Raw genomic sequence first — 24,203 nt, 5'->3', positions numbered from 1 at the left:
TGCTCTGATTCTTTTGTGTGTGTGTGTGTGTGTGTGTGAGATCTTCTGAATAATTGAAGAAGGGGACCTAAAATGTGTTCCACTGCTATGCTTTTCTGATGAATCCTAGATTTGGGTTCAGCTGCATTTGTGGGGTTTGGTGTGGAGGAGGAAAGAGGATAATGCTGTTAGCTTCATGCTGGACATCCGGCACATGCAACCTGGTCTTGTCCTGTCTCAGGCATGCTGCCTGGAGACTGAAGTTGAAGGAAGCCTCACCATGTTAAACAGGTGCCACCATCCCTGAAAGGGTTGATGTATTCTTGGATGTGCTGGATAAATTATTGAACTGAAGAAATTTTGTATCTGATATTTCAGACATGGTTGAAAATAGAAAGCTTTTTCTCCTGTAGTACTTTGAGCGCTGCCTTGTTAAAATTTTAAGCCAATAATAGGAGCTGCAAATTACTGTAGAAAGCACAAACCCTCCTTGAAGATAATGCTCTGGATCCTGCTTCAGAGTGATGAAACAAAGCCTTCAGCTGTTTTTTGTTACAATATAAAATTTCATATGTAATTAAGAGTCTTCCCTGACCACCCTCCTTCTCTTTTCATAAGAAACTCTCTGGCCAGCTTTTGGAAATGAGAACGATAGCAAAGATGAAAAAATACTAGTTGTAATTCTGCAGCATTTCAGAAGACCAGCCTGTTTGTCTTCCGCCTGTTACTCTAGCAGAAGGTCCTTCTGCAAAGGCACCTACCCAGAGTCCAGGCGACCTTGGCCACTGCAGAAAAGTAGATCGTTACATGACAAGTCAGCAGGATGAAAGATTATTGGGAGCTTAAGCTAACGTAATAAAAACTCTGCAGGCCCTGCTGAGGAGGATCAGAACGGGTTTAGGACGTTTATAATTTAGGCTGCTGCACTTGTATTTTTCTACAGCGTGGACACAGATTCTTACACAAAGGGCTTTGTTTTGCCTGTTGGTGCTGTTACGAAGTAGGTTAATGTTATTCAACACACAAACAAGCATAATGGCTAGCTAGCTAAAACCTTAAGCGTTTTGGATTAAAATTCCTTAGGACCAAGGTATCTGGGAAATACTAGTGATCAATTTTAGTCTAATTCTTTGTCATAGTTCATTTAATTAATTCTACTACTCATTTTCTGCTTCAAACTGCAGAGGTTAAAAGCAAAAATGAAGTTATCTACGGTGCCGAGGTGGCTGTTGCAGTGTTTCCTTGCTAAAGGTGGAACTGTCCTGCTAGCAGTTGTGGGGGGACGTCTGCGGGGCGGAGAAGCTGCCTCTAAGTTCTCCTGAAGATGCTTGCAAGGGCGTTCGTGCCCGCAGTGCCCAGCCCTCGGAGGAGCAGCAGGTACGATAGCAATGCTCGTTGCTCTTCTGAGGAGCTGATTATCCCTCAGTAGCAACAGCACGAACCCTTAAGGGAAAAGGCGGGGGGAAAAAAAAAGCTTTTTTTTTTTCTTTTGTATTGTGTGACTGAGTATAATGTGCTAATGCTGGACTAATATTTCTGGGGTCTCTTCCTTATTTCCTACAAAGAGGCTAGGGTCTAGCTTTCTTTCAGGAACTCGGGCACATGCACTTTTTTTTTTTTGTTTAGAGCTGGCTGTTTTGCGTTTGCCAGACTTCATTAAACAGGATAGTGATTAAGCTCCCCCAATATTTCTCCTCCAGTCCGTAAAACGTTGCTGGAATTTGGAAGAAGTGAGGAACACTGGTTCTGTGTTTGTTTTTTTGAATTATTTGTGTACTCAGTTCCTTATATTCAGTCAAATGTTTGTGATCGTCTGCAGAGAGCAAACTTGATGTGTGACTGCAAGACTGAGACGGAGGGCGCTGCGCAGGCCGGAGAGCGGAGAGGGCCTCATGTGATCTTTCTCATCAAACTAATAGATGTAGCCCAGAGAAAAGCTACAGCTGTTCTTGCAGCTTGCAAGCCCCAAAATTCCGTACATTGCTGTGCATAGTATCAAGACAAAATTCATTGGGCAAAAAGCTGTTCTTGGGAAATTCATGAACAGAAAAGCTGAACTGGTTAAAGTCGCTGTTCATCTGCCTTGCATCTTAGATGTTGTGCCTAACTTTTTATAAGTAAATTAAGGAGGGGAGGTTTACCAGCTAGCAACATGTTGTTTTGCATCAGTTTGCCAATGGGATGTTGGTGGAGCAATAATAGAGAAAACTGCTTCCTGGTTATGAGAAAAATACATTGTTTGTAATGCTCGGGAGTCCTTTATGGTGGCCTCTATTTATAGAGGCTTGGTTTGGTGTTTCATAAAGTCCCTTTCTTGTAAACAGCTCTTTTATATTTAGCTTCTTACCAGGCTGGATGGCTTGCAACCCTAGGAAGAAGAAGATCGAGAGAGCTTTAGAATAAAGCTGCTTTCAGTAACCATCCTGCTCTATATATATCTTTAGTCTTTGCTAAACATGTGAGGATGACATTGTAGACCAGCTCACTGACTATTTGGGCTTCCTTAGGTAATACTTTATGTTGCTGACTTAACCACTTTCCAGTTGAATCTTAGCCCAGGTAAAATATTTGCTCTTGTACAGGGATTAATTCTTGAAATCCTGGACAGATGCAGCTAGGGACATGTTTTCAAATCCCCTACAAATTGCCTGCCTTGTTCGCTAAGAGATTATTGATTCTCTCTGGTAGCTAAGCATAGGACGTGTCTGCGTGGAAAACTTGTCTTTCTTCACTGGTTTAGGAGTTCAAGTCTTTCACCCGTGGCAGCTCCTGTAGCATTTGGAACCCCGCAAGGTATTTAAGTTTATTTATTGGTTTGTTTCTATGGGTCTGCAGCATGAGTACGTGTCTATTCAGCAAAAAATACTATTCTGGACTTGGAAAACTTACTTGTCCTTCAGAAAATGGAAATTTTTAACCATGTCTAATGTCTGTCTCTAATCTTTACCTTTTAATTGCTCTAGCTTTCCGAGAAGGGAAGTGTTCTCTTTTTCCAGTGTCTGTAGTGTGCAAATAGGCCCTAGAAATGGTTTCTATGCTTGGAACAGTTTTGGAATGGAAAAAGCAAGCAAAAAAATAGCTTGAAAGCAAGTTGCAGGGACAGTCCTACATTGTCAGGCCAAAGGTCTGTCCAACACAGGATACTGATTCCAGGAGCATCCAATAGGGAAAAGTGTAGAAATGGGGAGAGGCGTAAGAACAGGGCACGCGGACCTTTGTCCTTTCCTGATACCATCTCCTGTGCTTCAGAGCCTTACGAAGCTGCACCTGGATCATCCTGCCCGATATCTGCCACAAATCTCCCTGTGACCATGTCTAATCTGGTGAATTAATTCATATTGGTGATCTCGCTGCCTTCTGCAGCAACAGACTGTACTTTGGCATCTTGCGTTACGTGGGGAAATGCTTTGTTTTGTCTTGAACTTGCTCTATGGTCACTTGATTGGATGCCGCTAGCTTTTAACTCATGATAAAATGAAAAACTAGTCTCTCTCCATTGTGCTTGTAGCATTCAGGTTTTCTGGACGTCTCTTGTATGTCCTTTCAGTCCGTGTGTCATGTTTCCCCCCTACCCCCCAGCCTGAAAAATATTACTCTATCTGCTTTTCCTTGGGTAGAAGTTGTCCTTACCTTGTTACCTTTCTGGTTGACATACTAATTCACTAATACCCTAAAACTAACAGGTTACATTCAGTCCTGATTTGGAAAATACAGTGTACAGATGAGTTCTTATTTGGGGTTTGGTCCGACTCCTGACCAACGTATACCTTTCTGGGTCTTACAGACTGCACACGCCACCTCCGGGATTTGGACACACCAAGGGTTGTAAAACGGCACAAAGAGCATACTTGGTTCTGTTCTTGATTTATTTCCTAGTAACTTCCCTGCTCGCTTCAAGACATTCTTCCTCAGTGGTAAAAGCTATCACTGTGCGCGTCCAACTGGGGTTGTCTTTACTGTCACAAACTATATGCTACTTCATCACCTATCCAGTCTGCATCATGAAGCGCTCCTCCAGCTCCATGTAGCCAGCTTTGTTTTGGACAATGCAGAATAGGTTTGTATCTGTTGCGGACTGTTAGCTCCTCCATCCAGGCTTCTTTCCATTCGTTCACTACTACTTTCAACAGCTGATGTCCCAGGACAGATGGCACTGCTCTATATACTTGCAACGTTAAAAAAACCAAAAAACCCAAACCCCCAAAGCAGCCCAAACCCACATGTAATGCCACTCCTTATTTCTAATCTTTCAGCACATTATTAATGAGTGAGATTGATCTTCCTTTTTATCTTGTGACAACTTACTTAGAGCCTCTGATGACAAATCTTGAGGCACTTTTTGAAAATCTAAGTACGCCGTGTTGATCAGATTTGCTTTATCTGTGTGCTCATAGATTTTTTTTTCACAAAATGACTGAGGTGCAAACTCTTCTTTATACAGACCAAGCTAACTCTTCCCATTCAGATTTTTCTATTAGTCCACTAATTCTTTGAATATGACTTAAAAAGTTCTTGGTCTTTTGTAATATTTCCAAAGAGTTGTCTTTAAGTGTTGTTGTTGTTGTTGTTGTTTTTTAATGAGGAATTGATAAAATGAAAACAAACCTACCCTCTGTGTTGAGCTGGAGTTTCCATTGGAATAGTCTCTGTTTGGGGAACTGTACCACAGGGGTGGAAAGCTGTACCCACCAGGCATAATTGCACTTCAATCTCATCTTCCTTTTTTCTCCTGACATCTCTCCCAGGAACCCTCGTGGCAGAAAAGCTTCATTCACCCAGAGTCACAGACCCATCTTTGGCCATGAGCTGCCCCGAGTCTCAAAAGGCAGCAAGTGGGAAAAATGCCAGTTCCCCGCAAAACCAAGTTGTCTTCAAGAAAAGCACCCGTGACAAAGCTGTAAGTACCATAATAATGGGTCTACATCAGTTTTCCTTGCAGTCAGGCTGGAGATTTACTATGCAGCTTGCTCTTGTCCCCTTCATTTTCCTTCTGAAGAAGGACCATGATCTGTAGTCAGTGCTAAGCCAGAGGAGACTGTATGAACACAATTTACAGAAGGCAAACTTCTCATGTATTATAAAACAAAAGGTCTTGCGTGGAAGGCAACCCCTGTTTTACTCCTCCTTGGTTGAACTCCTGTTGGCAACTGTTTAGATAAAGGTGATTCACTGTCTTCAATCAGATGACATCAAAAATCTTTAACTTCATAGTTCTTTGCCACATGCACAAGTATTCGTGTTGTACTTCTGGGACTTGCTCCACATCAAGTCTTCTCCTCTGATCTCTCAAAGGATGTGAACAGGCCTGCTGACTTTAGTGGGGATTGTGTTTGCTAGAAAAAAAAAATAATAATAATAAAATATATATATGCATATAACATAGAATTTTTCTGTGCTCTACAAGATTGATAGTTCTCCTTTTTCTCCCACCTAAACACACAACTATCAATCTTTGTAGTTCAGTCATAGTCATCTTCTCCCTACAGCTGACCATCTACCTGGGAAAGCGTGACTTCATTGACCACATAAAGAGCGTGGAGCCTGTAGGTAAGTCTGCAAGGATTTGTGCTGCCCTTCCTGGTCCCTTACCCCTGGTTATCCTCTGTTAATGTCTTTTATTTTTTCTTTCTTTCAGATGGTGTTGTATTGGTGGACCCTGCACTTATCAAGGGGAAAGAAGGTTTGAGATCTTAGGCAATGTACTTTTCAGAGATTGCTAGTCCTCTTTTCAAGTGAGACACTGAAATAGAACCTTTTTGCATTGTTTTAAGGATACAAATGTAACCTTCTTCCTCAATGGACAGGCTGCTTCCTTAACATAGTGTAGGTCCTCACAAATAGTATGAATTCTATAGGGTTTAGACAACCCCAAGGGGTTTCCCTGACTCTCTAGTGCAGGAGGATTCGAAGTCACACGCTGGCTGTGTTGTCAGCCTGCTGCGTGCCTAACCTGCCATGTGCTTCTTCTCAGTGTACGTGACGCTGACCTGCGCTTTCCGCTACGGCCAGGAAGACATTGATGTGATTGGCCTCACCTTCCGCAGGGACCTCTTCTTCTCTAGGGTCCAGGTGTACCCGCCTGCTGACAAGCCGGAGACACTTTCTCACTTGCAGGAATCTCTGTTAAAGAAGCTGGGCAAAAATGCTTACCCCTTTCTTTTTACAGTAAGTGTCTCATAAGAGCCTCGTAAGACCCTCTTCTCCTTGTCTGCTGTTACTAGGCTACTGACGCTCAGTGGTGGACTGAGGATGGGCATTAATAGTGAATCCATATTATGCAAGATTCCAATTTTTAGTAAAAGGCAATGTACCAATTTTTTTTTCTTACCGTTCCAAGTGATAAAGAGCAAGAAGATGCTAACTGCTTATGAAAAAAGTCCTTGTAAGAGACAGAGAAATGTGCAATGGCTTTACTTGAGCCAGAGCCCCACAAACCTTTTTTTAACTTCCCCACTCCTGAGGGGCTGGAATACTTTATACCTTTGTCCCAATGCTCACAAAGAAAGTGCCAATTTCTTACTTTTTAAAAAATTCATGAATCAGACAAGCAAACAACAAAACCCAGTGTTGCTCATTACCAGGGAGATGCAGGTTTGAAATCCGCATGTTCTGATACAGGAACAAATAGCTCTTTGAAAGATTCTTGCCTCTGCTTTTGTTTGAGACTTGTTGACACAGGGCAGGTGGAAGGCTCAGTGTATCAAGGCCTCTGGCTCAGCCACAACCTCAAAGGGTTACTGCATTACAGTGCACGTCCTATTGTCTTCAGGGTTGTGTTTTGTGCCTTTTGCGAACAACAAGTTAATTAGAATGTGCAGAGCTGGAAATCTGGGTAACACTGTTTTGGGTTGTTTTTCCCTTCTTGCTCCCACAGTTTCCAGATTACCTGCCTTGTTCAGTCTGCTTGCAGCCTGCCCCTCATGATGTTGATAAGGTGAGACTGACGGAACACCCGTGCTTATAATTGTAGAGGAAGGTTGAATGGAACAAGAGTTGCGAATTTATTTGGCTGGCTTGAGAGTTAGAATAAGGTGATACTGGGGTTTACTGTGCTTTGCTTGGTGGCTTCTCAGGAACCTGGCATTTAAAAGCTAAAGAGAGCGTCACAGAGTTGGAATTTAGGCCCTCAGAATAAGAAAGGGAATCCAGTTAAACAGCAGCAAGACTGTACTAAATCTGCAATGCTTATAGTTTCCTTAAGTTATCTCTATGATCTGTGGGTTGGACACGCATAAAATGCTTGTAGCTGCCAGGCAAGCTATTAGCTAGTCAGTTACATTATAGAAAAGGAGACTGAAATTTCATTGATCACTGTAAATACCATGTGTTAAGACTTGCTTCTGAATTAAAACACATGCAGAAAAGGGCTGTCTTGAACATGTGTGTAAACAAAACAAAAACCATGGAGGAAAAGTAACCAGATAATGAGAGATTCTGCAAGGTTTCTGACATTGCTTTAAATATTCCTTTTATACTTCATTTTGGATACTTCTCTGAACAGCTGGACTAGACTAACAACTGAGTAAAACCGGGTGCAGACTCTGAAATCCAGTGCCCCAGAGGCAAGCTATATGTTTGCCAAGCAACAGTATTATAGCAAAAGTTTTCCCTGCTGCTATGAAGAGAGATATCTGGCACTCAGCCAGACACACCATAGCAGTATAAACCCGTTAAAGCAAAGGTCAACTTGGTCCGATTGCTCCCAATCCGTTGGGAAGTAAAAGTGTTGACCCCGAGTCAGGTGTTGGCATTACAAAGCCGTTCGGAAACCCAAGGCAGCCTGAAGAGCCTTGCTGGCTGGTCAGTCTTATAACCTGACAGGGTATTATGAACTTTAGGTGTACAGCAGTACCGCTACAAAAAGCGTTTTAGGAGCGGGGATGTCATCTGTCAAATGCTGGGAATTAAGCCTTACCGAGAGCATGGAGCAGGTGGATGCTGCCACCCCAGCTGGCAGGGATTTCTGCTACAAAGGTTGGAGGCCAGAGCAATTTGCAACTGGCAGGAATCTGCTCATGCTAGCTGTACAGAAAGATGTCTAAACATCTGCAGATGTGCTCAGCTTGTGAAACTCTGGTTTCACAGCTGTCCTCTCTCTCCCTCTGGCAGATCTGCGGGGTGGACTTTGAGGTGAAGGCTTTCTCGACAGAAAATGTGGAAGAGAGGATTCACAAGAGGTAACAGGACATCTGTGCACATGGCTGTGTCTATTGGTGCCCTCTGTAATGGGGGGGTGGGAGGTGCAACAGTGCACCATGGTGGCTTGTTCAGCTTCTCCCTGCTTGTCAGCGGACCTCCTGGGTGTAAGAAGACATTAACACAGAACTCTCGCCTCTGCCAAGCAGAAATAAGTGCCCTGTTGTCTTCTGCTGCTTCCCAGGAGCTCAGCACGCCTGTTGATCCGTAAGGTACAGTATGCTCCGGAAAACCTGGGACCCCAACCGTGTGCAGAGACCACCTGGCAGTTCTTCATGTCCGACAAGCCGTTAAACTTGAAAGCATCCCTCAGCAAAGAGGTGAGGAGCGTGCCTGGGGTGTGGACATCATAGCATTTCAGTGCCAATATCCATTTTGCTGCCCAAAGCAGCTACTTCCAGTGTTATTCAGGCCCTGTTTCTGCTGGGACTGACTTGTCCCAGCACTCAAGAATTGTAATTTCTGTCCATAGTTACTGCTAGGGAAGGCTGGGACCCCACTACCAGACTCATTTGGGGTCAGTGAAAGCTATTGGGAAGGGTTCTCTTGCCTTCTCTGGCCTTTGGGAGGAGATTTATGGTGGGGGGATTGGAGGAGAGCTAGGGCTTGGGTGAAGCCTCATGCTGGGGTTTCTGTGCACCAAACCCCTCCTAGGTGTACTACCATGGCGAGCCCATTCCAGTCACTTTCACCATCACCAACAGCACAGAGAAAACAGTCAAGAAGATCAAAGTGACAGGTATGTTTTTACTGTTGGTTGGGATTCTTTGAGGGCAAGAAGACTGTATGACGGTAGGGCTCAAAGAGGGCCAGAAAGTAGTGCTTGCAGCTGCTTAAGCAGGCAGCACACGCAAGTCAGGAATTTGTCTCTCTCCCCGATCCTTTGCTGTTTCTCTACTGCTGTTCCTGGGGTGAAACACTATAGACTTTTTCCTGTCTCTCAGGAGTACTCGCATGGCTTAATTTCAGGTACTGATATCTCCCCTCTAGAAAACAGAAAGGGACCAGCACCTCCTGTGGGCAAGGCAGGGGCCCTCCTGTGGGTGTGATGCCCACAGGGTACATGCAGCTGTGTCTGAGGTTTCAGAGACATCTGAAAGATGTTCGTCGGAGAGACAAAGGATGAGAAAGAGGAGAGAAGAGAAAGCAGGAGAGGAAGAAAGTTGCTGAGGGTTTCACACAAGTCCATCGTGGAGAAAGCCAATTCAGTGCCAGTCTCTGTAGTCTGATACACCCTCCAGTGACTCTCAAATACTTTTAGCCTCTGTCAAGCTTAGAAAGACCTTGTTGATCCCCAGATTCTCTCCTCATCAGTGTTTCAGTCAGAAGTACCATATGCTTTTTGCTGTTTGGCTGGAGGATATAAGCCACTTACCATACTGCTGTCTGCAGACTACCATAGTATCCCATCTGCTTGGTGATGATATCTCCTCAATGCATATGCATTGGCAATAGATATGCGAGAGATACCAGTCGCCAGAGACAAAAGCGGACACACTTAGAGAAGAAAGATGCAGATGTTTTTAATGGAAAGAACAGGCTCCCAAGGGAAACCATGGGTTGTTGACTTTTTGTCATCTTCACGTCAAGGCTGGATCTCTTTCTGGGAATATAGACTTTGGCCACAGGTGTTATATTGATCTGTAACCAAGTCATGCTGCCCATCCTAGTGGTCCCTTCAAGTTTTAAGGCTTTCCTGCTGTCCTCATAGTGTCTTCCGCTCCCGAACCTCGGTGGGGCGGCTGTGTTGTTTCTCATGCATTTGCACAGCTGATTGTCCCCGTTCTCCTTTCTCACTCAGTGGAGCAGGTTGCCAACGTCGTTTTGTACTCAAGTGACTACTATACAAAAGTAGTAGCTGCAGAGGAAGCGCAGTGAGTGTCTGAATGCTCTGCTTATCCCTTCCTACTACACTCCTTCATACCCTTTTAATTACCTTCCTCTTTGGAAGCAGGAGAGACTCCTAGCTGTCGTCTGGCAGTTAGTTGCCTGCTGTTACAGAGCTCTCTTCTCTCCCTGGTGTGCGTCCCCCTACACCACCCATTCCCTCTGAATGTGGTTGGTCTCCTTTTTCACATAGCCAGCAAGTACACTGCTCCTCCATTCAGGGACCAGGTGGAGGCTGCAGAAGAGCTCTTCTGTCTGAAGAGTAATTGCCTACTAGAAAAACTTAGCGGGGACTATGGAGGGCTCCCTCTTGCTTGAAATCTTTAAATGGAGCTGCAACATTTTTCTAAAAGTTGTTGCTATTTAGCTGGAAGTCAGCCATGCTCTAGCTTGAGGTCAGTATGTTTTATGCCATTTCAGTTTCTTCTGGCCTTAAAAGAAGACATGAAAACCTTGACCCTATTGATGGTGTGGGGAACCACCTGCTCTTGTGCATTGCGCTGTATTGGCAGTGCACTGAACCTTGCTTTGTGAGGAGGGTTGGACCCACCCAGAAACATTACATTTTTCTGTTTTTTGCTCTGCAGCATAGGGGTAGGTTTTCCTTGGAGTGCTGATCTTCTAAACTAGGATTCATTTTGTCCAGCTTTAGAGGTTTGCAGCATAGTTTGCCCTACTTTAGATGTCTGCCTTAATGTGAAATGAATCATGTTCTGCAAGTGCTTGTTTCTGTCTGCTAATTACAAAGGGAAATGTAGACATCTACATTGTAGACATCTAAATCTGGACAGATAAATCTCACTCCATGCGGATGGCTTTGTAACCTGTTTTGAAGTTCTCTTAGCTGGCTTTCTAACTTAAATCGGAGTGTGTTTCACTTTCCTTCTCTCACCTGCTTGTTATTTTCAGGGAGAAGGTGCAGCCAAACAGCAGCCTCACCAAGACACTGACACTTCTGCCCTTGCTAGCAAATAACCGGGAGACCCGGGAAATAGCCCTGGATGGAAAGCTAAAGGATGAAGACACCAACTTGGCTTCTAGTACCATGTGAGTAGAGTTTTAAATGGTCCAAGCTGGTGGAGGGTTATAAAGAAGTAGTGAGGACATAGGAGACGAACCTATTGGGAGTTTGGACCTGTATCCAGACAGGCACATCTGAATGTGTGACTTATCCCTGTCATATTCATTCAGACTAAAGGATGATCACAGACCTGGAGAGGTATTAGCTGTCCCAGAGACTCTAACATGTTACTTTTATCACTTTTGTGAGAATGGGATGTTTACCTAGCTCTTACTCCAGTCATATGCTGTGACCTAGGTCTACAAAGATGATTAGGGGACTGGATGATTAGGGGACTGGAGCATCTCTCTTATGAGGAAAGACTGAGAGAGCTGGGCCTGTTTAGCCTAGAGAAGAGAAGGCTGAGAGGAGATCTTATCAACGTGTACAAGTATCTGAAGGGAGGGTGTCAAGAGGACGGAGCCAGACTCTTTTCAGTGGTGCCCAGCGACAGGACGCAAAGCAATGGACACAAACTGAAACACAGGCAGTTCCACCTGAACATGAGGAAAAACTTTTTCACTGTGAGGGTGACAGAGCACTGGAACAGGTTGCCCAGAGAGGTTGTGGAGTCTCCTTCTCTGGAGATATTCAAAACCCACCTGGACGCGATCCTGTGCAACGTGCTCTAGGTGACCCTGCTTGAGCAGGGAGGTTGGACTAGATGATCTCCAGAGGTCCCTTCCAACCTCAACCATTCTGTGATTCTGTGTGATTCTGTGACCTCCGCTGTTGCACTGTCTAACCCCACTATGTGTTTTTCTCTGGTAGCATTAAGGATGGAATAGACAAGAGGGTGATGGGGATTCTGGTTTCCTACAAGGTCAGAGTGAAGCTCACTGTCCCAGGGTAAGAGTAATAGACTTTTTGCTATATCTGTATAGAATTAAGAGAATGAAGTGTGTGAACCCCATTGGAGAATGGGCAGAACAATTCACGCTAAGAGGAAGGACATGTTCTAGGACATCAGGCTCCCTGTAAAGCCTGAACTGCATGCAATTCATATCTTGGCCTATCCAAAAAAACTTTTTCTGAGCCAGAGGCTTTGGATCACCTTCCTTAGATGCAGTATGAGTTTATGGTTGAAGTATGAACCTCTGTTTTGTGTTGCAATTTTTTGCTTTGAAACTAACTTTCAGTTTATAAGAGTTTAAGTGACACTGTGATTGAACCTTTACATTCAAGTTCTTGCTCTCCCAGAGAGCAGAGGCAGAGACATCTGCCTGAGAGTCATAAATGCCGTTGCTCAGGTTCTCTGCTGAGCCAGCCTTCTGGGAGAAGCTGAGCCACATGAGTTAATTCCCAGGGTACAGTGCAGAAGAGGTAACTCTCAGTTGATGACAGCTGCTGTTTACATTTGTATTTTGTCTATCTCTCCTCCTTTGTAACATAAAAATGGGTCAATGATTTGCCTAAAGCATGTGATAAAATGACTGCTGCTTTCTGTGGTCCCTTGGCTCGCTTTGTCCTTGTCCCTTGGCTCTAAGGCCCTTGGAAAAGGGGCCATGCTGACACTTGTTCAGGGGTTCAAAAACTTGGACTCTGTCTATGGGAAGGACATGAAAATCACCTTTTGTAAAAACAAGGTTATTTGGATGTTTGCTTTGTGGCAAGTGGAGAAAAGGATATGGGGAAAGGACCAGGGAAAAGTCATTTCAGTAGTCCACCAATAAAACAATATTTGGTAAAGCACTGCAATGGAGAGGTGCTAAATATGCTTGGTTTTTTTCCTCCTTTTTTCCTTCTGTAGCATTCTGGGAGACTTCACCTCCAGGTAAAGCAGTTACATCTTCTTCCTTTTCACATCATGCAGTCATAGTTGTTAATTTGTCCTTTTACCCTCTTTCCTATTCCCCTCCTCACCTCCCTAAAAATAAGAAACTACCCCTTAAGCTGATAGAAATAAGGAATCTGCACATCCAGCTGTTAAAATGAGTCGATTACAAAGATGTCTCTGACTTATCTACCTGCAAGTAAAATAATACTTCAGCATATAATAAACCCAGCTTATTAGAGTGGATGTGCCCAGGATTTTTGTGGAGATATGAGTTTAACTCTTTCTGAGGGAGAAGTTATGGTTAGAAAAAAGATGAAATAATGGGTTAAGTTGAACTTCAGGGCTTGGGTTGGCCTGGGCTGGGAAGAGAAGGGGACTAAACCAGGCATGAATGGGTCTGTAGATCTGATGCATTTTCTCTTCTCCCCAAAGTGAAGTGGGCACAGAGCTGCCATTTCGTCTCATGCACCCCAAACCTGAGGATAAGAACACAGCAGGTCAGTTATGCCTCATTTTTCCTTTTTTGCTTATCAAACCCAGATGAAATCTTGCCCCATTGCAAGTCTTGCAGTGATTTATTCTACAGGAAGCCTTTAGAGTCCAGAAGAGGCCAGCAAGGGGACTGCTATGTTTATCAATCCCCCAGGCACACACAACAGGGAGAAGGGATGCTAAGATGAGAGAAGGTGGAACAGGATCATGCTCCTTTTTTTTCCATCTGTGGAATCACAACTGCAATCGCGGGGCCTCAGGGAAGCACTGCACAGTTAAATCTCACAACTACCATGCAAAATGTCCTGAATGCAGCTGTTAACAATTTCCAGACAGATTCCAAGATAGTGAACAACAGTCTTTCACAGAAAACACCTAAAACACATGAGCATTTTAAAAAAGCAGAATACTTTTAAGCAGAGTTAAGAGGTGAAAAAAAAATGTTGGTGGTTTTGAACAAAAAAAGTTGGACAAATAAAATTACCACTATGCTGATGTTGCCTTGACCACAGTGTCTATGGTGTGGTCCTAATATTAAGTATCTGTGCGCAGGTATCTGAGAGCAATACCCGTTCAGAGCCAAGCCAGTAGATGGAAGTGTGGGATCTTTAAAGCTGGCAGGAATCCAGCCTGAGCCCAAACTTACCTGAAGCTCCTGTATCTAAGAACATGACCACTGGAAAAAGCTGAAGGAGCCTACAAAATCAGTTATCCAAAGATAGGAGCTATGTTCTGTACTGGAAGCCAGGCATTAAAAAGGGGTGGCCCTTAGTCTTGGTTGTGTTAAATTGTTGGAGGAAACAAATGTGAATAACAAGGAAAGAGACTGATGGTCCTTTCCACACTCATGTTGCTCTGGTTGGGAATCAGCATTTGCTAATTATGGATGTGCCAGAGTGGGGAAAGGTAGGTTTCTTCACTCCCCTTTGAGAATTGCACCACAAAAAATTCCTGTTTCCATGGGGGAAACTTCTGCTGTGAGCTGTGCCAGCAGACACCCAAGCACATGCTCATGGGAGAAGTTTTCTGCACACATTCCACCCCCATCAGAGCAGCACCATGAGTCCACAGACAAATCTACCCTCCCCTCTTGCCCCCTCTCTGCTGTGGCCACGGAGAAGATGGCCATGTTACTGAGGAGCAGCACAGGGCGCCCCACAGTCACACAGCCCAGAGCGGCCTCCATCCCGCTGCAAGGGGCAGGTTGGCTCCTCAGCTGGTCCGTAGCCCTGGGAAGGCTGGACCACCTGGGAGAAGCTGCTGCAACACACTTTTGTGAGCATAACTGCGTCCATGCTACGTGTTTCCCTTTTGTGCTGCAGGCCTGTAAAGCTGCCCCAGCAGAACGGGGACACTGCTGCGCATTTGGTCATGATCTCCAGTGTTGACTCAGGGTAGGAGAGCAGCTTGGCAAGGGTCTTGCCCCCTGTTCTGGCAGCTTGCGCATACTGAAGTGTTTGCCTCAAACTTTCCTGTAGCAGTTCCCCAAGCCCAGGAGGCTGGAAGGGCTGGGGCCAGCTCTGGTGTTCCCAGGAAGGTGGCTGGCGAGGGCCATCTAGTGTCAGTGGGGAGCCTCACACCGTAGAGGTGGCAGGGCAGCTCCAGGCCCCAAAATCTGGAGCTTTCATGGATTCCGAGGAAAGCTGGAAAACTTCAAACAGGGACCATCCAAAGACTCGGGCATCGTAAGGAATTTTGTGTGTATTTTTAGTGTGGTGGGAATTTTTTTGACATGACACCATGTTTCGGTGTTAACAATACCACAACCCCCTTTTTTGCTACCCTTGCCTCAGGCAGATAATTCTGGCAGAAGCAATTGGAATATGAGGAAAAATGGAAGTCAGGCAGCTCTCCCCTCTAAGATGATTTCAAAGGATGGCTGATATACTGTCTTTTATATAGTGCACTCTGAAGGATGTGGGTAGAAGACTTCACAAGGGAAATGGAGAACTGCAATATTTCACAGATCACTTCCCCCAAGACATCCTCTTACCAAAGACGCAGCCCACATATTGTTTGCAACATCAAAGTCATCTAAGAGCTTGCTGTCAGAAGAGAGCTGTGGTTCACACCTTTTGTACAAACAGAAATGGCAGGTTTCTTCTAACTTGACAGAAGCCGGGTAGTTTCAGGAGCTATCCCATGGGAAAGCCCTACAAACAGTTAAGTAGAGAAACAAATGCTTCCTCTTCAAAAAGGAAAGTAGAACACAAAGGCAAATTCACCTGAAGCCTGTAGAGCTGATTTGAAAACTCTGCTGAAGTGTGGTGTCTGAGCTCATTACGGAGAATAAAACAGCCTCCCAAATGAAGCTGGTAAACTAAAAATCATTCCGGCTTTATTGGCTGGTAGTTTTCCATGCCCTGTATCTAATCACTCTTCTCAGTTGTGTGTTCATGCTTTGGAGATGCACTTTTTATTCTATTGGCTTAGTACATAAACTCAGAGAGAAGATGCGCTTCATTAGTGAAATAACATCTAATTTGGAATCAAGTGAATCAAGACTTAATTGCAGAGATGGAGCTTCAACAAGCAGCGTTCAGACTCTTAAAGGCCCCACAAGTTAAAATACTACTTTTTTGATTTATTCGGCAGCCTCAGCAATGGATGTAGGCAAGGGTGCATGGCCAGGGGATTTTGAGATCACTCCTTATCTTCTTTTTCCATTCCCTTTTGTTTTTACCGATGAGTCAGTAGTAACAAATTTGACTGTTGCACTTCCCTGCTTATTCCACTGCCACTTCTTCTTAAGATACAGCCGGGAGAAAGAAAAGATGTCAAAGCAACCAGCTTATAGAGCCAAAGCTAAAGTGGGATTAAAAAAAATGCCTGAACATGAGACAAGGTACCACATATTGTGGTTTATTCCCTGCACTGGGGTAATCTCCCTTTTCCTTCTTTAGCCAAGGTGATTTATGGCAAAAGTAAATAAAACAAACATGTTTAGCACTAGTATATTTAATTGTGCAGAGCTGATTTGAGTGTAGAGAACCTCAGACAGAATGGAAGAAAATATAAGCGTTTCAAGAACGTGGTTTAATTTTTTCAGGGCCATAGTGGGGCAAGCGCAGTCCGCTGCATTGTGCTTTATTTCACAGCAGATTGATTTGCCCTTTTTATTTGCCTGCGAGTGGTGTCGGAAGCATTCATCACTCGGAGTGAAAAGCGGGTTTGTCAGTGTGCATGGCTATTGCAGATTGCTTGCTCTTCCTTTCCTGTTGCTGGAGGAGACAGAAAAGGAACTGCTTGCTACCTTTCCTTTCGCAGGTTTATTTATAGCTTCCTCGTCTTGGATGTCTTATAGAGCAACATTTGCATGTTTCATGTGTGCTGGTTTCGCAACTGCTTTTGGACCCATGTGGTTCGCAGGTGGTTATTTTTAGGAGAAACAACAGCTCCCATCACATTTACGGTCTGGTTTTTGGGCCTGTTGACAAAAATGAATGTCTTCTAAGATGGATTCAAACGGGCCGCGTCTTTCCCTGCTTCCGAGCCCTTTCCCATGGGTCAGCAGTTAGCCCAGCAGCTCCTGCTGGGTTTTTCTCCAGGCATGAGTTCTCTGGTCGGGGGGGTTTTCCTGCCCTTCTTCTGATGTTTTACACTGTGGGGGCCTATGTCTTGGACCCTGGCCTTTGCTTTGGCTGTTAATCAACAAATGGTCATTTATCTGCTCCCTTGTTAAACTTGCAGGAAAGGGTTGGTTTTGAGAAACCCATCAGTGCTGTGTCCCTTGAACACTAACACTATACCTGCCTTGTATTGATATTGTAACTTTTTGAAATTAGTGAATTTTTAAAGGACTTGAATGTCTTGAAAAATAACACAGCCTACTCTTTGTTTTTTTTCCATAAAGTTAAAAGAGGTTAAAAGCAAGCTTTTAATGAAAATTACCATATGTCACAACTTTAATTATATGGAATCATTTCTGTGGCTGCATAATAAAAGCTTATAGAAAACCTTCCGCAAAGAGGATGATGACATTCTGCAGCCTCATCTATGCCCCCTCCCATCCCAACCCTCAAAGCAATTGCTGAGATGCCAGTTTAAAAAAGCAAAAAGCAAAAACAGAAGCCTACCCATTTTCAGGTTTCTGAGAATTTTTCGATGTTAAAATGTTAAATAAGCCACAGGACAGCAAGATAACAATGTGGAGTGGGCCCAACTCCTGCTAGGGTTTATTAAACTTCCGTTTAACAAGCCTACGGGAAGTAGTATAGCAGCCTCAAGTCCTTGCACCTTTGAGTGTAATCTTACCTCTGAGGTATATGATAGGCATTACTGCACCTACCACAGTATCTACCTATGTATTGATTCATTAAGTATTTATCTGACAAAAAGGTATGTGCCTAACTGAAACAATACCTCTTTTTCCCTGAACCGATTCTGTAAAATCAGCTTCAAACTGCATTGGTGAATATCACTCGGCTTCGCCCACATCACTGATGTCACTGTTCCCATAGTAATGAATGTACTTCGAAGAGGGGGAAGAGAGCAGACTATTTAAAGAACAAAAATTGGAGGAAAAATAAGATGAGACTAAGATGAGAACAATGCTTCATGTGTTGGAAATTTTAAAAGCTGCATTCTAAATATTTCAAATTCATTTCAATCGAGCATGGATGCCCTCAGACTGACTTTCCAGACTTCACTTTAGCATCCATGAGCAGAGGAAACTATCCTTTCTGAGTCTGGGTAGACACCATCATGAATGCCTTTACAAGGTCCATTGAGACATTTTGGCTACAGAGTGCCCCATTTGACACACTTTTAAGGCTCATTTTTCCAGCAGTGCTAGGACTTGTTCCCCTTGATGTCAGTGAGCTGTGGGTGGGAATTCTCTAGCTAGCAAGTTTCCAGTCACTGGAGCATCCCAAATCCCTGCTGACTTCTGCAGAATCATGGCCTAGTTGCAGTTTGTTCCCTGATTTAAATTCATGAGAAATAAGACAGTGAAGCAACTGTTACTTGATAAGCTAAAGTAACTGTAAAAGCCAAACAATCCCTGCCCCTGTTTCACAACTGCAACACAACAATACTTTGTTCAGCTTATTTTGGGCTGTACTGAGACACCTTCCAAGGAATCCTGCTAGCAAGCCTGAGCACCGCTTCATCACGGTGCGGTTAGCAAAGATCCCGTTAGGGAAACACACGTGCCAAAGGTCTCAGGATGACGCCCAGGGAAGGGTGGAATCAGGAGTGTTGCCTCTCACATGCATAACCTGTCTGAGGAGAGACTTCCTAGCCCTTTCTGTATTCTGAGCTCTTTTTGATTTCAATGCCTCTGTGTTTATTCAACACGAACGTCTTCTGGCTACTTAAAGCCCAGTGACAGACCAATTAAAAGCACCATCATGTCACGCAAGCACTGTCATCTCTGAATAGAAGTGCGTGCACAGATGTCTCTCACAGCTGCGGCTGCTAGCAGCCTAAATGGGAAAATCTGTCTTTGTTTCTCAGCCCTTCTGATGCCTTGGGTGATGTTGCCGGAGTGCTTTTCCAATAGGGAGACTGAGTTTTGCTTTATCAGGTGCGTGTACGCACATGTTAGGATTTTCTGGAATTCTCCTTGTATTGCTGCAAATCCTGCCACTTGTCACTGGAACTGTTTTATCTCCTCGCTTTATAAATATTCTGCTGTTCTTAGCATCACTATTCTAACTATTCGTTGTGTCTTTTTTTCCTTCTCTACTGCCTCTTGATAATTACAGGGAAGGAGTGGTAAGTTTCTTTTAATAGTATTTTACATTTTGGCTGCAATCGATAGTTGGTTCTTTGGAAATTCCCAAAATTTGTCCAGAAGTCCCCAGGGCTCACAGCGTATGGACATAAATCCAAAGTAAGTTACTGTGGCTTGACAAATTACTGCTATCAGTTGAACAGCAGTGACCAACCATGTGAAACTAGTTTAAGTGAGCATGTTTTGCTTCACAGTTGCAGAGAATCAGCAGATGCTCTATAGCTCTCTAAGTTTCAGGAACTCAATTTGTTCAACCGTGTGCTCATATTTTAGTACAGAAGGAATAAGGATGAAAGGCTTCCCGTTTTAATTCTAGACAAAGACCCTTTCAAGCTATTTCTGGCTATTAAGCTAGCTGACAGATATTTAGCTGGGATGGGTATGATTCAGTACAGATAAAAACCTCCTTAGTTTGTGTCCTGAGTTGTTCAATCAAATGTTGTTCATGCTAGCTAGGATAACGCCGATCAAGATAGTCTGTGGGACTTGGATCCAAACCCCTCTGAAGGCAAAGAAAACATTACCCGAGTATGCTCTTGGCTTTTCTTCTTCCTCCTACATGCTGCCTTTGGTCTGATGGTATTAAAAAATTGCTGGAATCATTTTGAAAGGCCTGTGTTTCTTCCATTTCAGTGAGGCAGAGCTGGTATTTGAGGAGTTTGCTCGTCAACAGCTAAAAGATATGGTTGATGATGAAGAAAACAAGAATGTTTCTTCAGCTGATGAGCGACTAGAAGAACAAGCTGCCAGAGAAGCTATGTAGTCTGGCATCAATTAGAAATGTAGGACCTAGGTTTCTAGTAAACTACATGTTCTCGGTGTATGCATTGTCTCTCAGGGATCAACCCTACGATCCATGGGTGTAAAAGCACAAATCTCTGTTGCTTATTAAAAGTTTCATAAGAACGTAGCAAACCCAAAATCTGATGCTTACTCTAGCTATGAGAGGAGGACAGGAAGACTGCCATGAATGACCTCTGCTTTCAGGGCTATCTAATAAAATGGTTGGTTGCTTTCACCACAGGTGAGAACTTAAATGAGAATGTGTTTGTGCAGCCTGCCTAGACTTACCTGGTGTCAAAGAGCCCCTGCCTTTGAAATCCTAGTGAACCGGGTCCTAGCTTGAAAGGCTGGCTTGCTGCCTTTGGTGATCTGTTGAAGCTTCTCAGTGGACTACACAAAACTGGTTTTATTTCCTTTTGGTTGCTTTTGTATTTATGCTATATCAAACTCACCTAGTGAATATTTTCGGTGTTTGCACTGACCCCATCTATGACTTGCATCCACTTTCTGTACCATTAAATGTTTCACAAGTCTTCTTCCACAGAGGTTGTAATGCTGAGTGAGGTACTATGCTTGCTTTCTAACAATATGCTTAACGGTTATTAAAGATGAATGAGAGAAAAGTGCATTGTGCATGAATTCCTTAACAAAGCTCCCTATATGTAACACCTAACAGAGGACTGCTAGCCTGGATTGATCCTGTATTTAATCTAGTTTCCTGTATGCAACAGTGCTTCAGAAGAAGGCGCAATAAAATTAGGGAGGAAATTATGGGACAACCTGCCCTGAGGAGCCTTTCCTAACATCCGTCTGCCAGAGGTTGGTCTCTGCCCTAAGAAATGAGTTTGTATTTTGTATTCTTTGCAAACTTTGGTCTCGCTTGTTGATCTGGATATTCTTATTATACATGTAAATGTATAATCCTTTCATGAATCTTGCTTAGGCTCTGGCTGAAGTGAGTTGTATCAGCTAATTATATTTTGCATGTAAAAAGACAGGTAGTTTCTCTTTCTTGCTTTCTGCCCTCTTTGCTTTACTGTGTCTCTGGTTTAAACTCTCCTGCAAAGCCTGAATGCAGCGCCTACCTCCATTATGTAAGCTTGTGTTTCCCACCCTACACCCAGGAAAATGGAATTAAAAAGCTTCCCATTTAGATCCTAGCTAACGGCAATGGGCCTTTAGCACAGAAGAAAACCAGGGAGACATTTTAGAGACGTCCGTTTCCTCCCAGCAGGAGTGGGACTCTTAGTGAAAGCTTGCTGCAAGCCAGTTGCACTTCCATCCTGCTCAGCCTGCAGAGGCTACGGCCACTGAGCTTGCCCACACTCTGGCTTTGCTTTCTATTGATAACCATAGCAAGCTAAAGCAGCCTGCTCTGGAGAAAGCGTGGGCTGTTCTCGGGCTTCTCTGCAGAACCATTCTATATATAGGCCTCATTTTTTGAGCAGAGGTTTTCCTCTGTCTTACTGACATCATCACGGTTACAAGCCCCATTTTACAGATGGTCCAAAGGCTTAAACGAACAGCTTTACATGTGACTTCTAACACTTACAAAGAGGTTGGGTTAAAAGCAAAGCTTTCTCCTGTTTTGCTTCATCATATTCTCTAAACTGGGCTTGATTAAGATGCTGAAAGCAGTGAATTAAAGACCACAGATGATTTTGCAGTTTGATCAGTGCTCTCACTTAATACCACCTGTTAGTCTGTTTGGCTTCATTTGTCACAGCTGTCTCATCTTAGATGAAGTTGCAAGAGGCAGTATGTTCAGTCTCCTCTTTCTAAGTGTTGTAGCCTTTGCTGCCAAAGAAATGCTGCAACTGTTTCCTACTATTCCTGGTCAGTATAATTTCTGTGTGATTTCAACTTTGACTTTGAGGGAGGATCAGGCTTCTGTGCCTAGGTTTCTGGAAAGGCCCTTCTAATAATTGCTCTAGTATTTTTATTATTAATTTTTTGGTGACGCAAGAGAAAGACGCACTGATGCAGTAGGGTTGAACAAAAGGTTAGTAGCAAAAGGTCGGTAGCAAATATGCTGGCCTCAGAGAGGCTGGTACTCAGGAAAGCATTGGAAGATATTCAAAGGAGAAGGGGAGGACGGTGTGTGACAGTCTTCCCAATCTTGTTCAGAAGTGCTGTTTCCCCCGCAAAGGTTTTTTCCTTCAGTATTCCTGGCTACTAGAGCTGTAAATATGGGATTAGCAAACTAAAAGCTTTTTTGTTTGGGGTTTTTTTGTATATCAAGCCTGCATGGCACCTCTGTTACTGACTTTCCTCTCGAATCCACCTGTGGTGATGCATTCTGTAAGCTAATTGTGTGACAAAGTCACAACGCGCTGTGCTGCAAAAAGGGATGGAATCGCACTGGTTGAATCAGTGCTTTCGACTTAGCTTAGAAAAGCACTTTCAGAGATTTGACCGTTAGCTTAGCCCTGCGCTAGCCTGTTTGCTCACTTGCCCAGAGAGGCAGCGAACACTTTCTGCTGGCTCCTTCAGCTTCTCTTTCTGTGAGCCAGGCTGGCTTCTTATTCCTCTGCCCTTTAGTCAACAGATGCTGACCTTTGTCAGCAGAAAAGAGGTCTTTAGCTGGAACCGTTTGCCTTTTATCTTTCCTTTCTTCTGGTTCTGATGTTACACGATCCTCTAAGAAGTCAGACCTGTAGCCTGCTAGTCATATTTGCAGCTGGAAGAGAGTAATCCAATTTCCTGACCCTCTGCCTTTGATGTGGTGGGAGTCCATTTATAGAACAGGCTGCCAGCCCGCGGAGAGCGATAAGGCCCGGGAATGATAGCATCTATGAAACTGCCTACTTTGAGCAGAACTTGCATCAAATATACGGCCTCAGTGCTTTAGCTGTCTGCTGAAGGTACGAGTTCGGTGACAAATGCTTTTTTTTTTCCCTGTCCATCTCCAAGAAATCCCAGCTACATAGCTGTAGCTAAGGGATACTATAAAGCAGGCAGCTCTCCGAAGGCAGCTTCTCCTGCCTTTCCTGGGGATCTGGGCATTAGAGAGACAAGCGCTTCAGCGCCGAGTTACCTAATGCTAACAGTACTAATGAGAAATGGTGTGTGGAAAGGCTGAGTCAGTCAAGAATGCTTCTGTATTGAAAAATAAAGTGTTTTTTGACATCAGGAACCTGCTTTGACTCAGAGTAGGTGGGAGACAAGAAAAGCCGATCACTCTCGCTTAGCAGTGTCTGATTAAGCAGATACTAAAGTGAGATTGTCAGGGGCTGGTGGATTGCAAGACAGTAGGTGGAAAGTACCTTTTTTTGCAGGAGGCTGATTAAAACATCTTAGGGGCAGAAAAGAAGCGCTCTAACTTGCCTCTATATGATTTACCCCATGGTATTTAATAAAATACAGGGGAAGAATTGAGTAGTGGAAACAACCATAGGAATCAAGGAGAGATCCCAGCTTTCAGCTCTCACCTTTGATGATGTGAGCAGAAAAGCTTTTCTCTAGCCCCTAATAAAGACACTGTGGTGTTTGGAGCAAGCAGGACAAAGAGCGAGCAGCGCTCCGCTGAGGCGGCTTATTTCAGTTTGCAGCAAAACTTGCCTATGTTTATGCAAAGCTTTAATATCATTCCAAGGGCTGCGAAAAAAGCTGCAAACTCAGATGGGGGAACAGTCCTGCAGGAACCTGCCTGAAAAGGCTGCAGGAGCTCAGCCTACGAGGGCTGAGAGCGTCCCTCGGGCCGCGGCGACGGGAGGTGGACTGCCATCGCCGCACCGAGCCCGCCGCCCCCCATCCCAACGGCCGCCCCCCATCCCAACGGCCGCCCCCCAACGGCTCGCGGGGCGCGGCGCGGTCGCCGCCGCCAGGGGGCGCCGCCGCGGCGGGCGGGCGGGCGGGCGGCTGCAGCGCGCGGCGGGAGGGGGCGCCGGCGCCGGCCGTGCTGTGCCGCGCCGCGCCGCCCCGCTCGGCTCCGCTCCGTTCGGCTCCGCTCGGTGCAGCATGGCGGCGGCGGGCGCCGCGCAGCCCCAGCCCCAGGCCGGGGCGGTCGCCGCCGCCGCCAGCGCCGCGGCGGACGAGTCGTCGGACAGCGAGCCGGAGCAGGAGCCGGGCTCCCCGCAGAAACTCATCCGCAAAGTCTCCACGTCCGGGCAGATCCGCCAGAAGGTGAGCGCGGCGGGCAGGGCCTCGGGCTCCGGCAGCGCTGCGGCCGGCTCTGCCGCTGCTGCTCCCTCCGCGCCGCCGCCCCCCCGCCCGGCACGGCCTGCGCCGCCGCCGCCGCCGAGCCCCTCGCGCCCCGTCAGCCTTCCCCCCCCCAACCGCCCCTGAGGGGC

At 44.9% G+C, this 24,203-nt stretch overlaps 2 protein-coding genes across 4 annotated transcripts in view; both read left to right on the top strand.

Moving 5' to 3' along the window:
• Positions 1–1,056: 1,056 nt before the first annotated feature.
• On the top strand, positions 1,057–20,850 carry SAG (S-antigen visual arrestin). 3 transcript variants are annotated; one of them, XM_013942678.2, is made up of 18 exons: positions 1,057–1,356; positions 2,720–2,772; positions 3,856–4,036; positions 4,725–4,876; positions 5,466–5,526; positions 5,615–5,659; positions 5,951–6,144; positions 6,854–6,913; positions 8,089–8,156; positions 8,360–8,495; positions 8,830–8,914; positions 9,977–10,049; positions 10,972–11,109; positions 11,894–11,971; positions 12,873–12,896; positions 13,332–13,396; positions 18,849–18,918; positions 19,762–20,850. In XM_013942678.2, the coding sequence occupies exons 4-18, from the start codon at positions 4,781–4,783 to the stop codon at positions 19,889–19,891; spliced, it is 1,323 nt and encodes a 440-aa protein (XP_013798132.1). In that variant the 5' UTR covers positions 1,057–1,356; positions 2,720–2,772; positions 3,856–4,036; positions 4,725–4,780; the 3' UTR covers positions 19,892–20,850. The 3 variants fall into 3 exon arrangements, with proteins under 3 accessions (XP_013798132.1, XP_067158111.1, XP_067158112.1); XM_067302010.1 differs by lacking the exons at positions 2,720–2,772; positions 3,856–4,036 and having other exon boundaries at positions 18,849–19,846; XM_067302011.1 differs by lacking the exons at positions 1,057–1,356; positions 3,856–4,036 and having other exon boundaries at positions 2,659–2,772; positions 18,849–19,846.
• Positions 20,851–23,871: 3,021 nt separating this feature from the next.
• The window catches only part of DGKD (diacylglycerol kinase delta), a 64,694-nt gene continuing 64,362 nt past the window's right edge, over positions 23,872–24,203 (top strand). Inside the window, exon 1 of the mRNA XM_067302009.1 lies at positions 23,872–24,036. Coding sequence (XP_067158110.1) covers positions 23,872–24,036 — 165 coding nt within the window. The remainder of the gene's footprint in view (positions 24,037–24,203) is intronic.

The sequence above is a fragment of the Apteryx mantelli genome, chromosome 9, assembly GCF_036417845.1.
Source record: "Apteryx mantelli isolate bAptMan1 chromosome 9, bAptMan1.hap1, whole genome shotgun sequence".
NCBI lineage: Eukaryota > Metazoa > Chordata > Aves > Apterygiformes > Apterygidae > Apteryx > Apteryx mantelli.
The sequence above is the reverse complement of the archived record's forward strand: the minus strand, read 5'-3'. Positions and strand labels throughout refer to the sequence as shown.

What these genes read in the sequence shown, in the direction of transcription:
- SAG (XM_067302010.1), top strand. Translation starts at nt 4,781, where the DNA reads ATGAGCTGCCCCGAGTCTCAAAAGGCAGCAAGTGGGAAAAATGCCAGT. An exon ending in AAAGCACCCGTGACAAAGCT is followed by an intron (nt 4,877 to 5,465) that starts GTAAGTACCATA and finishes TTCTCCCTACAG; the next exon opens with CTGACCATCTACCTGGGAAA. An exon ending in CTTACCCCTTTCTTTTTACA is followed by an intron (nt 6,145 to 6,853) that starts GTAAGTGTCTCA and finishes TTGCTCCCACAG; the next exon opens with TTTCCAGATTACCTGCCTTG.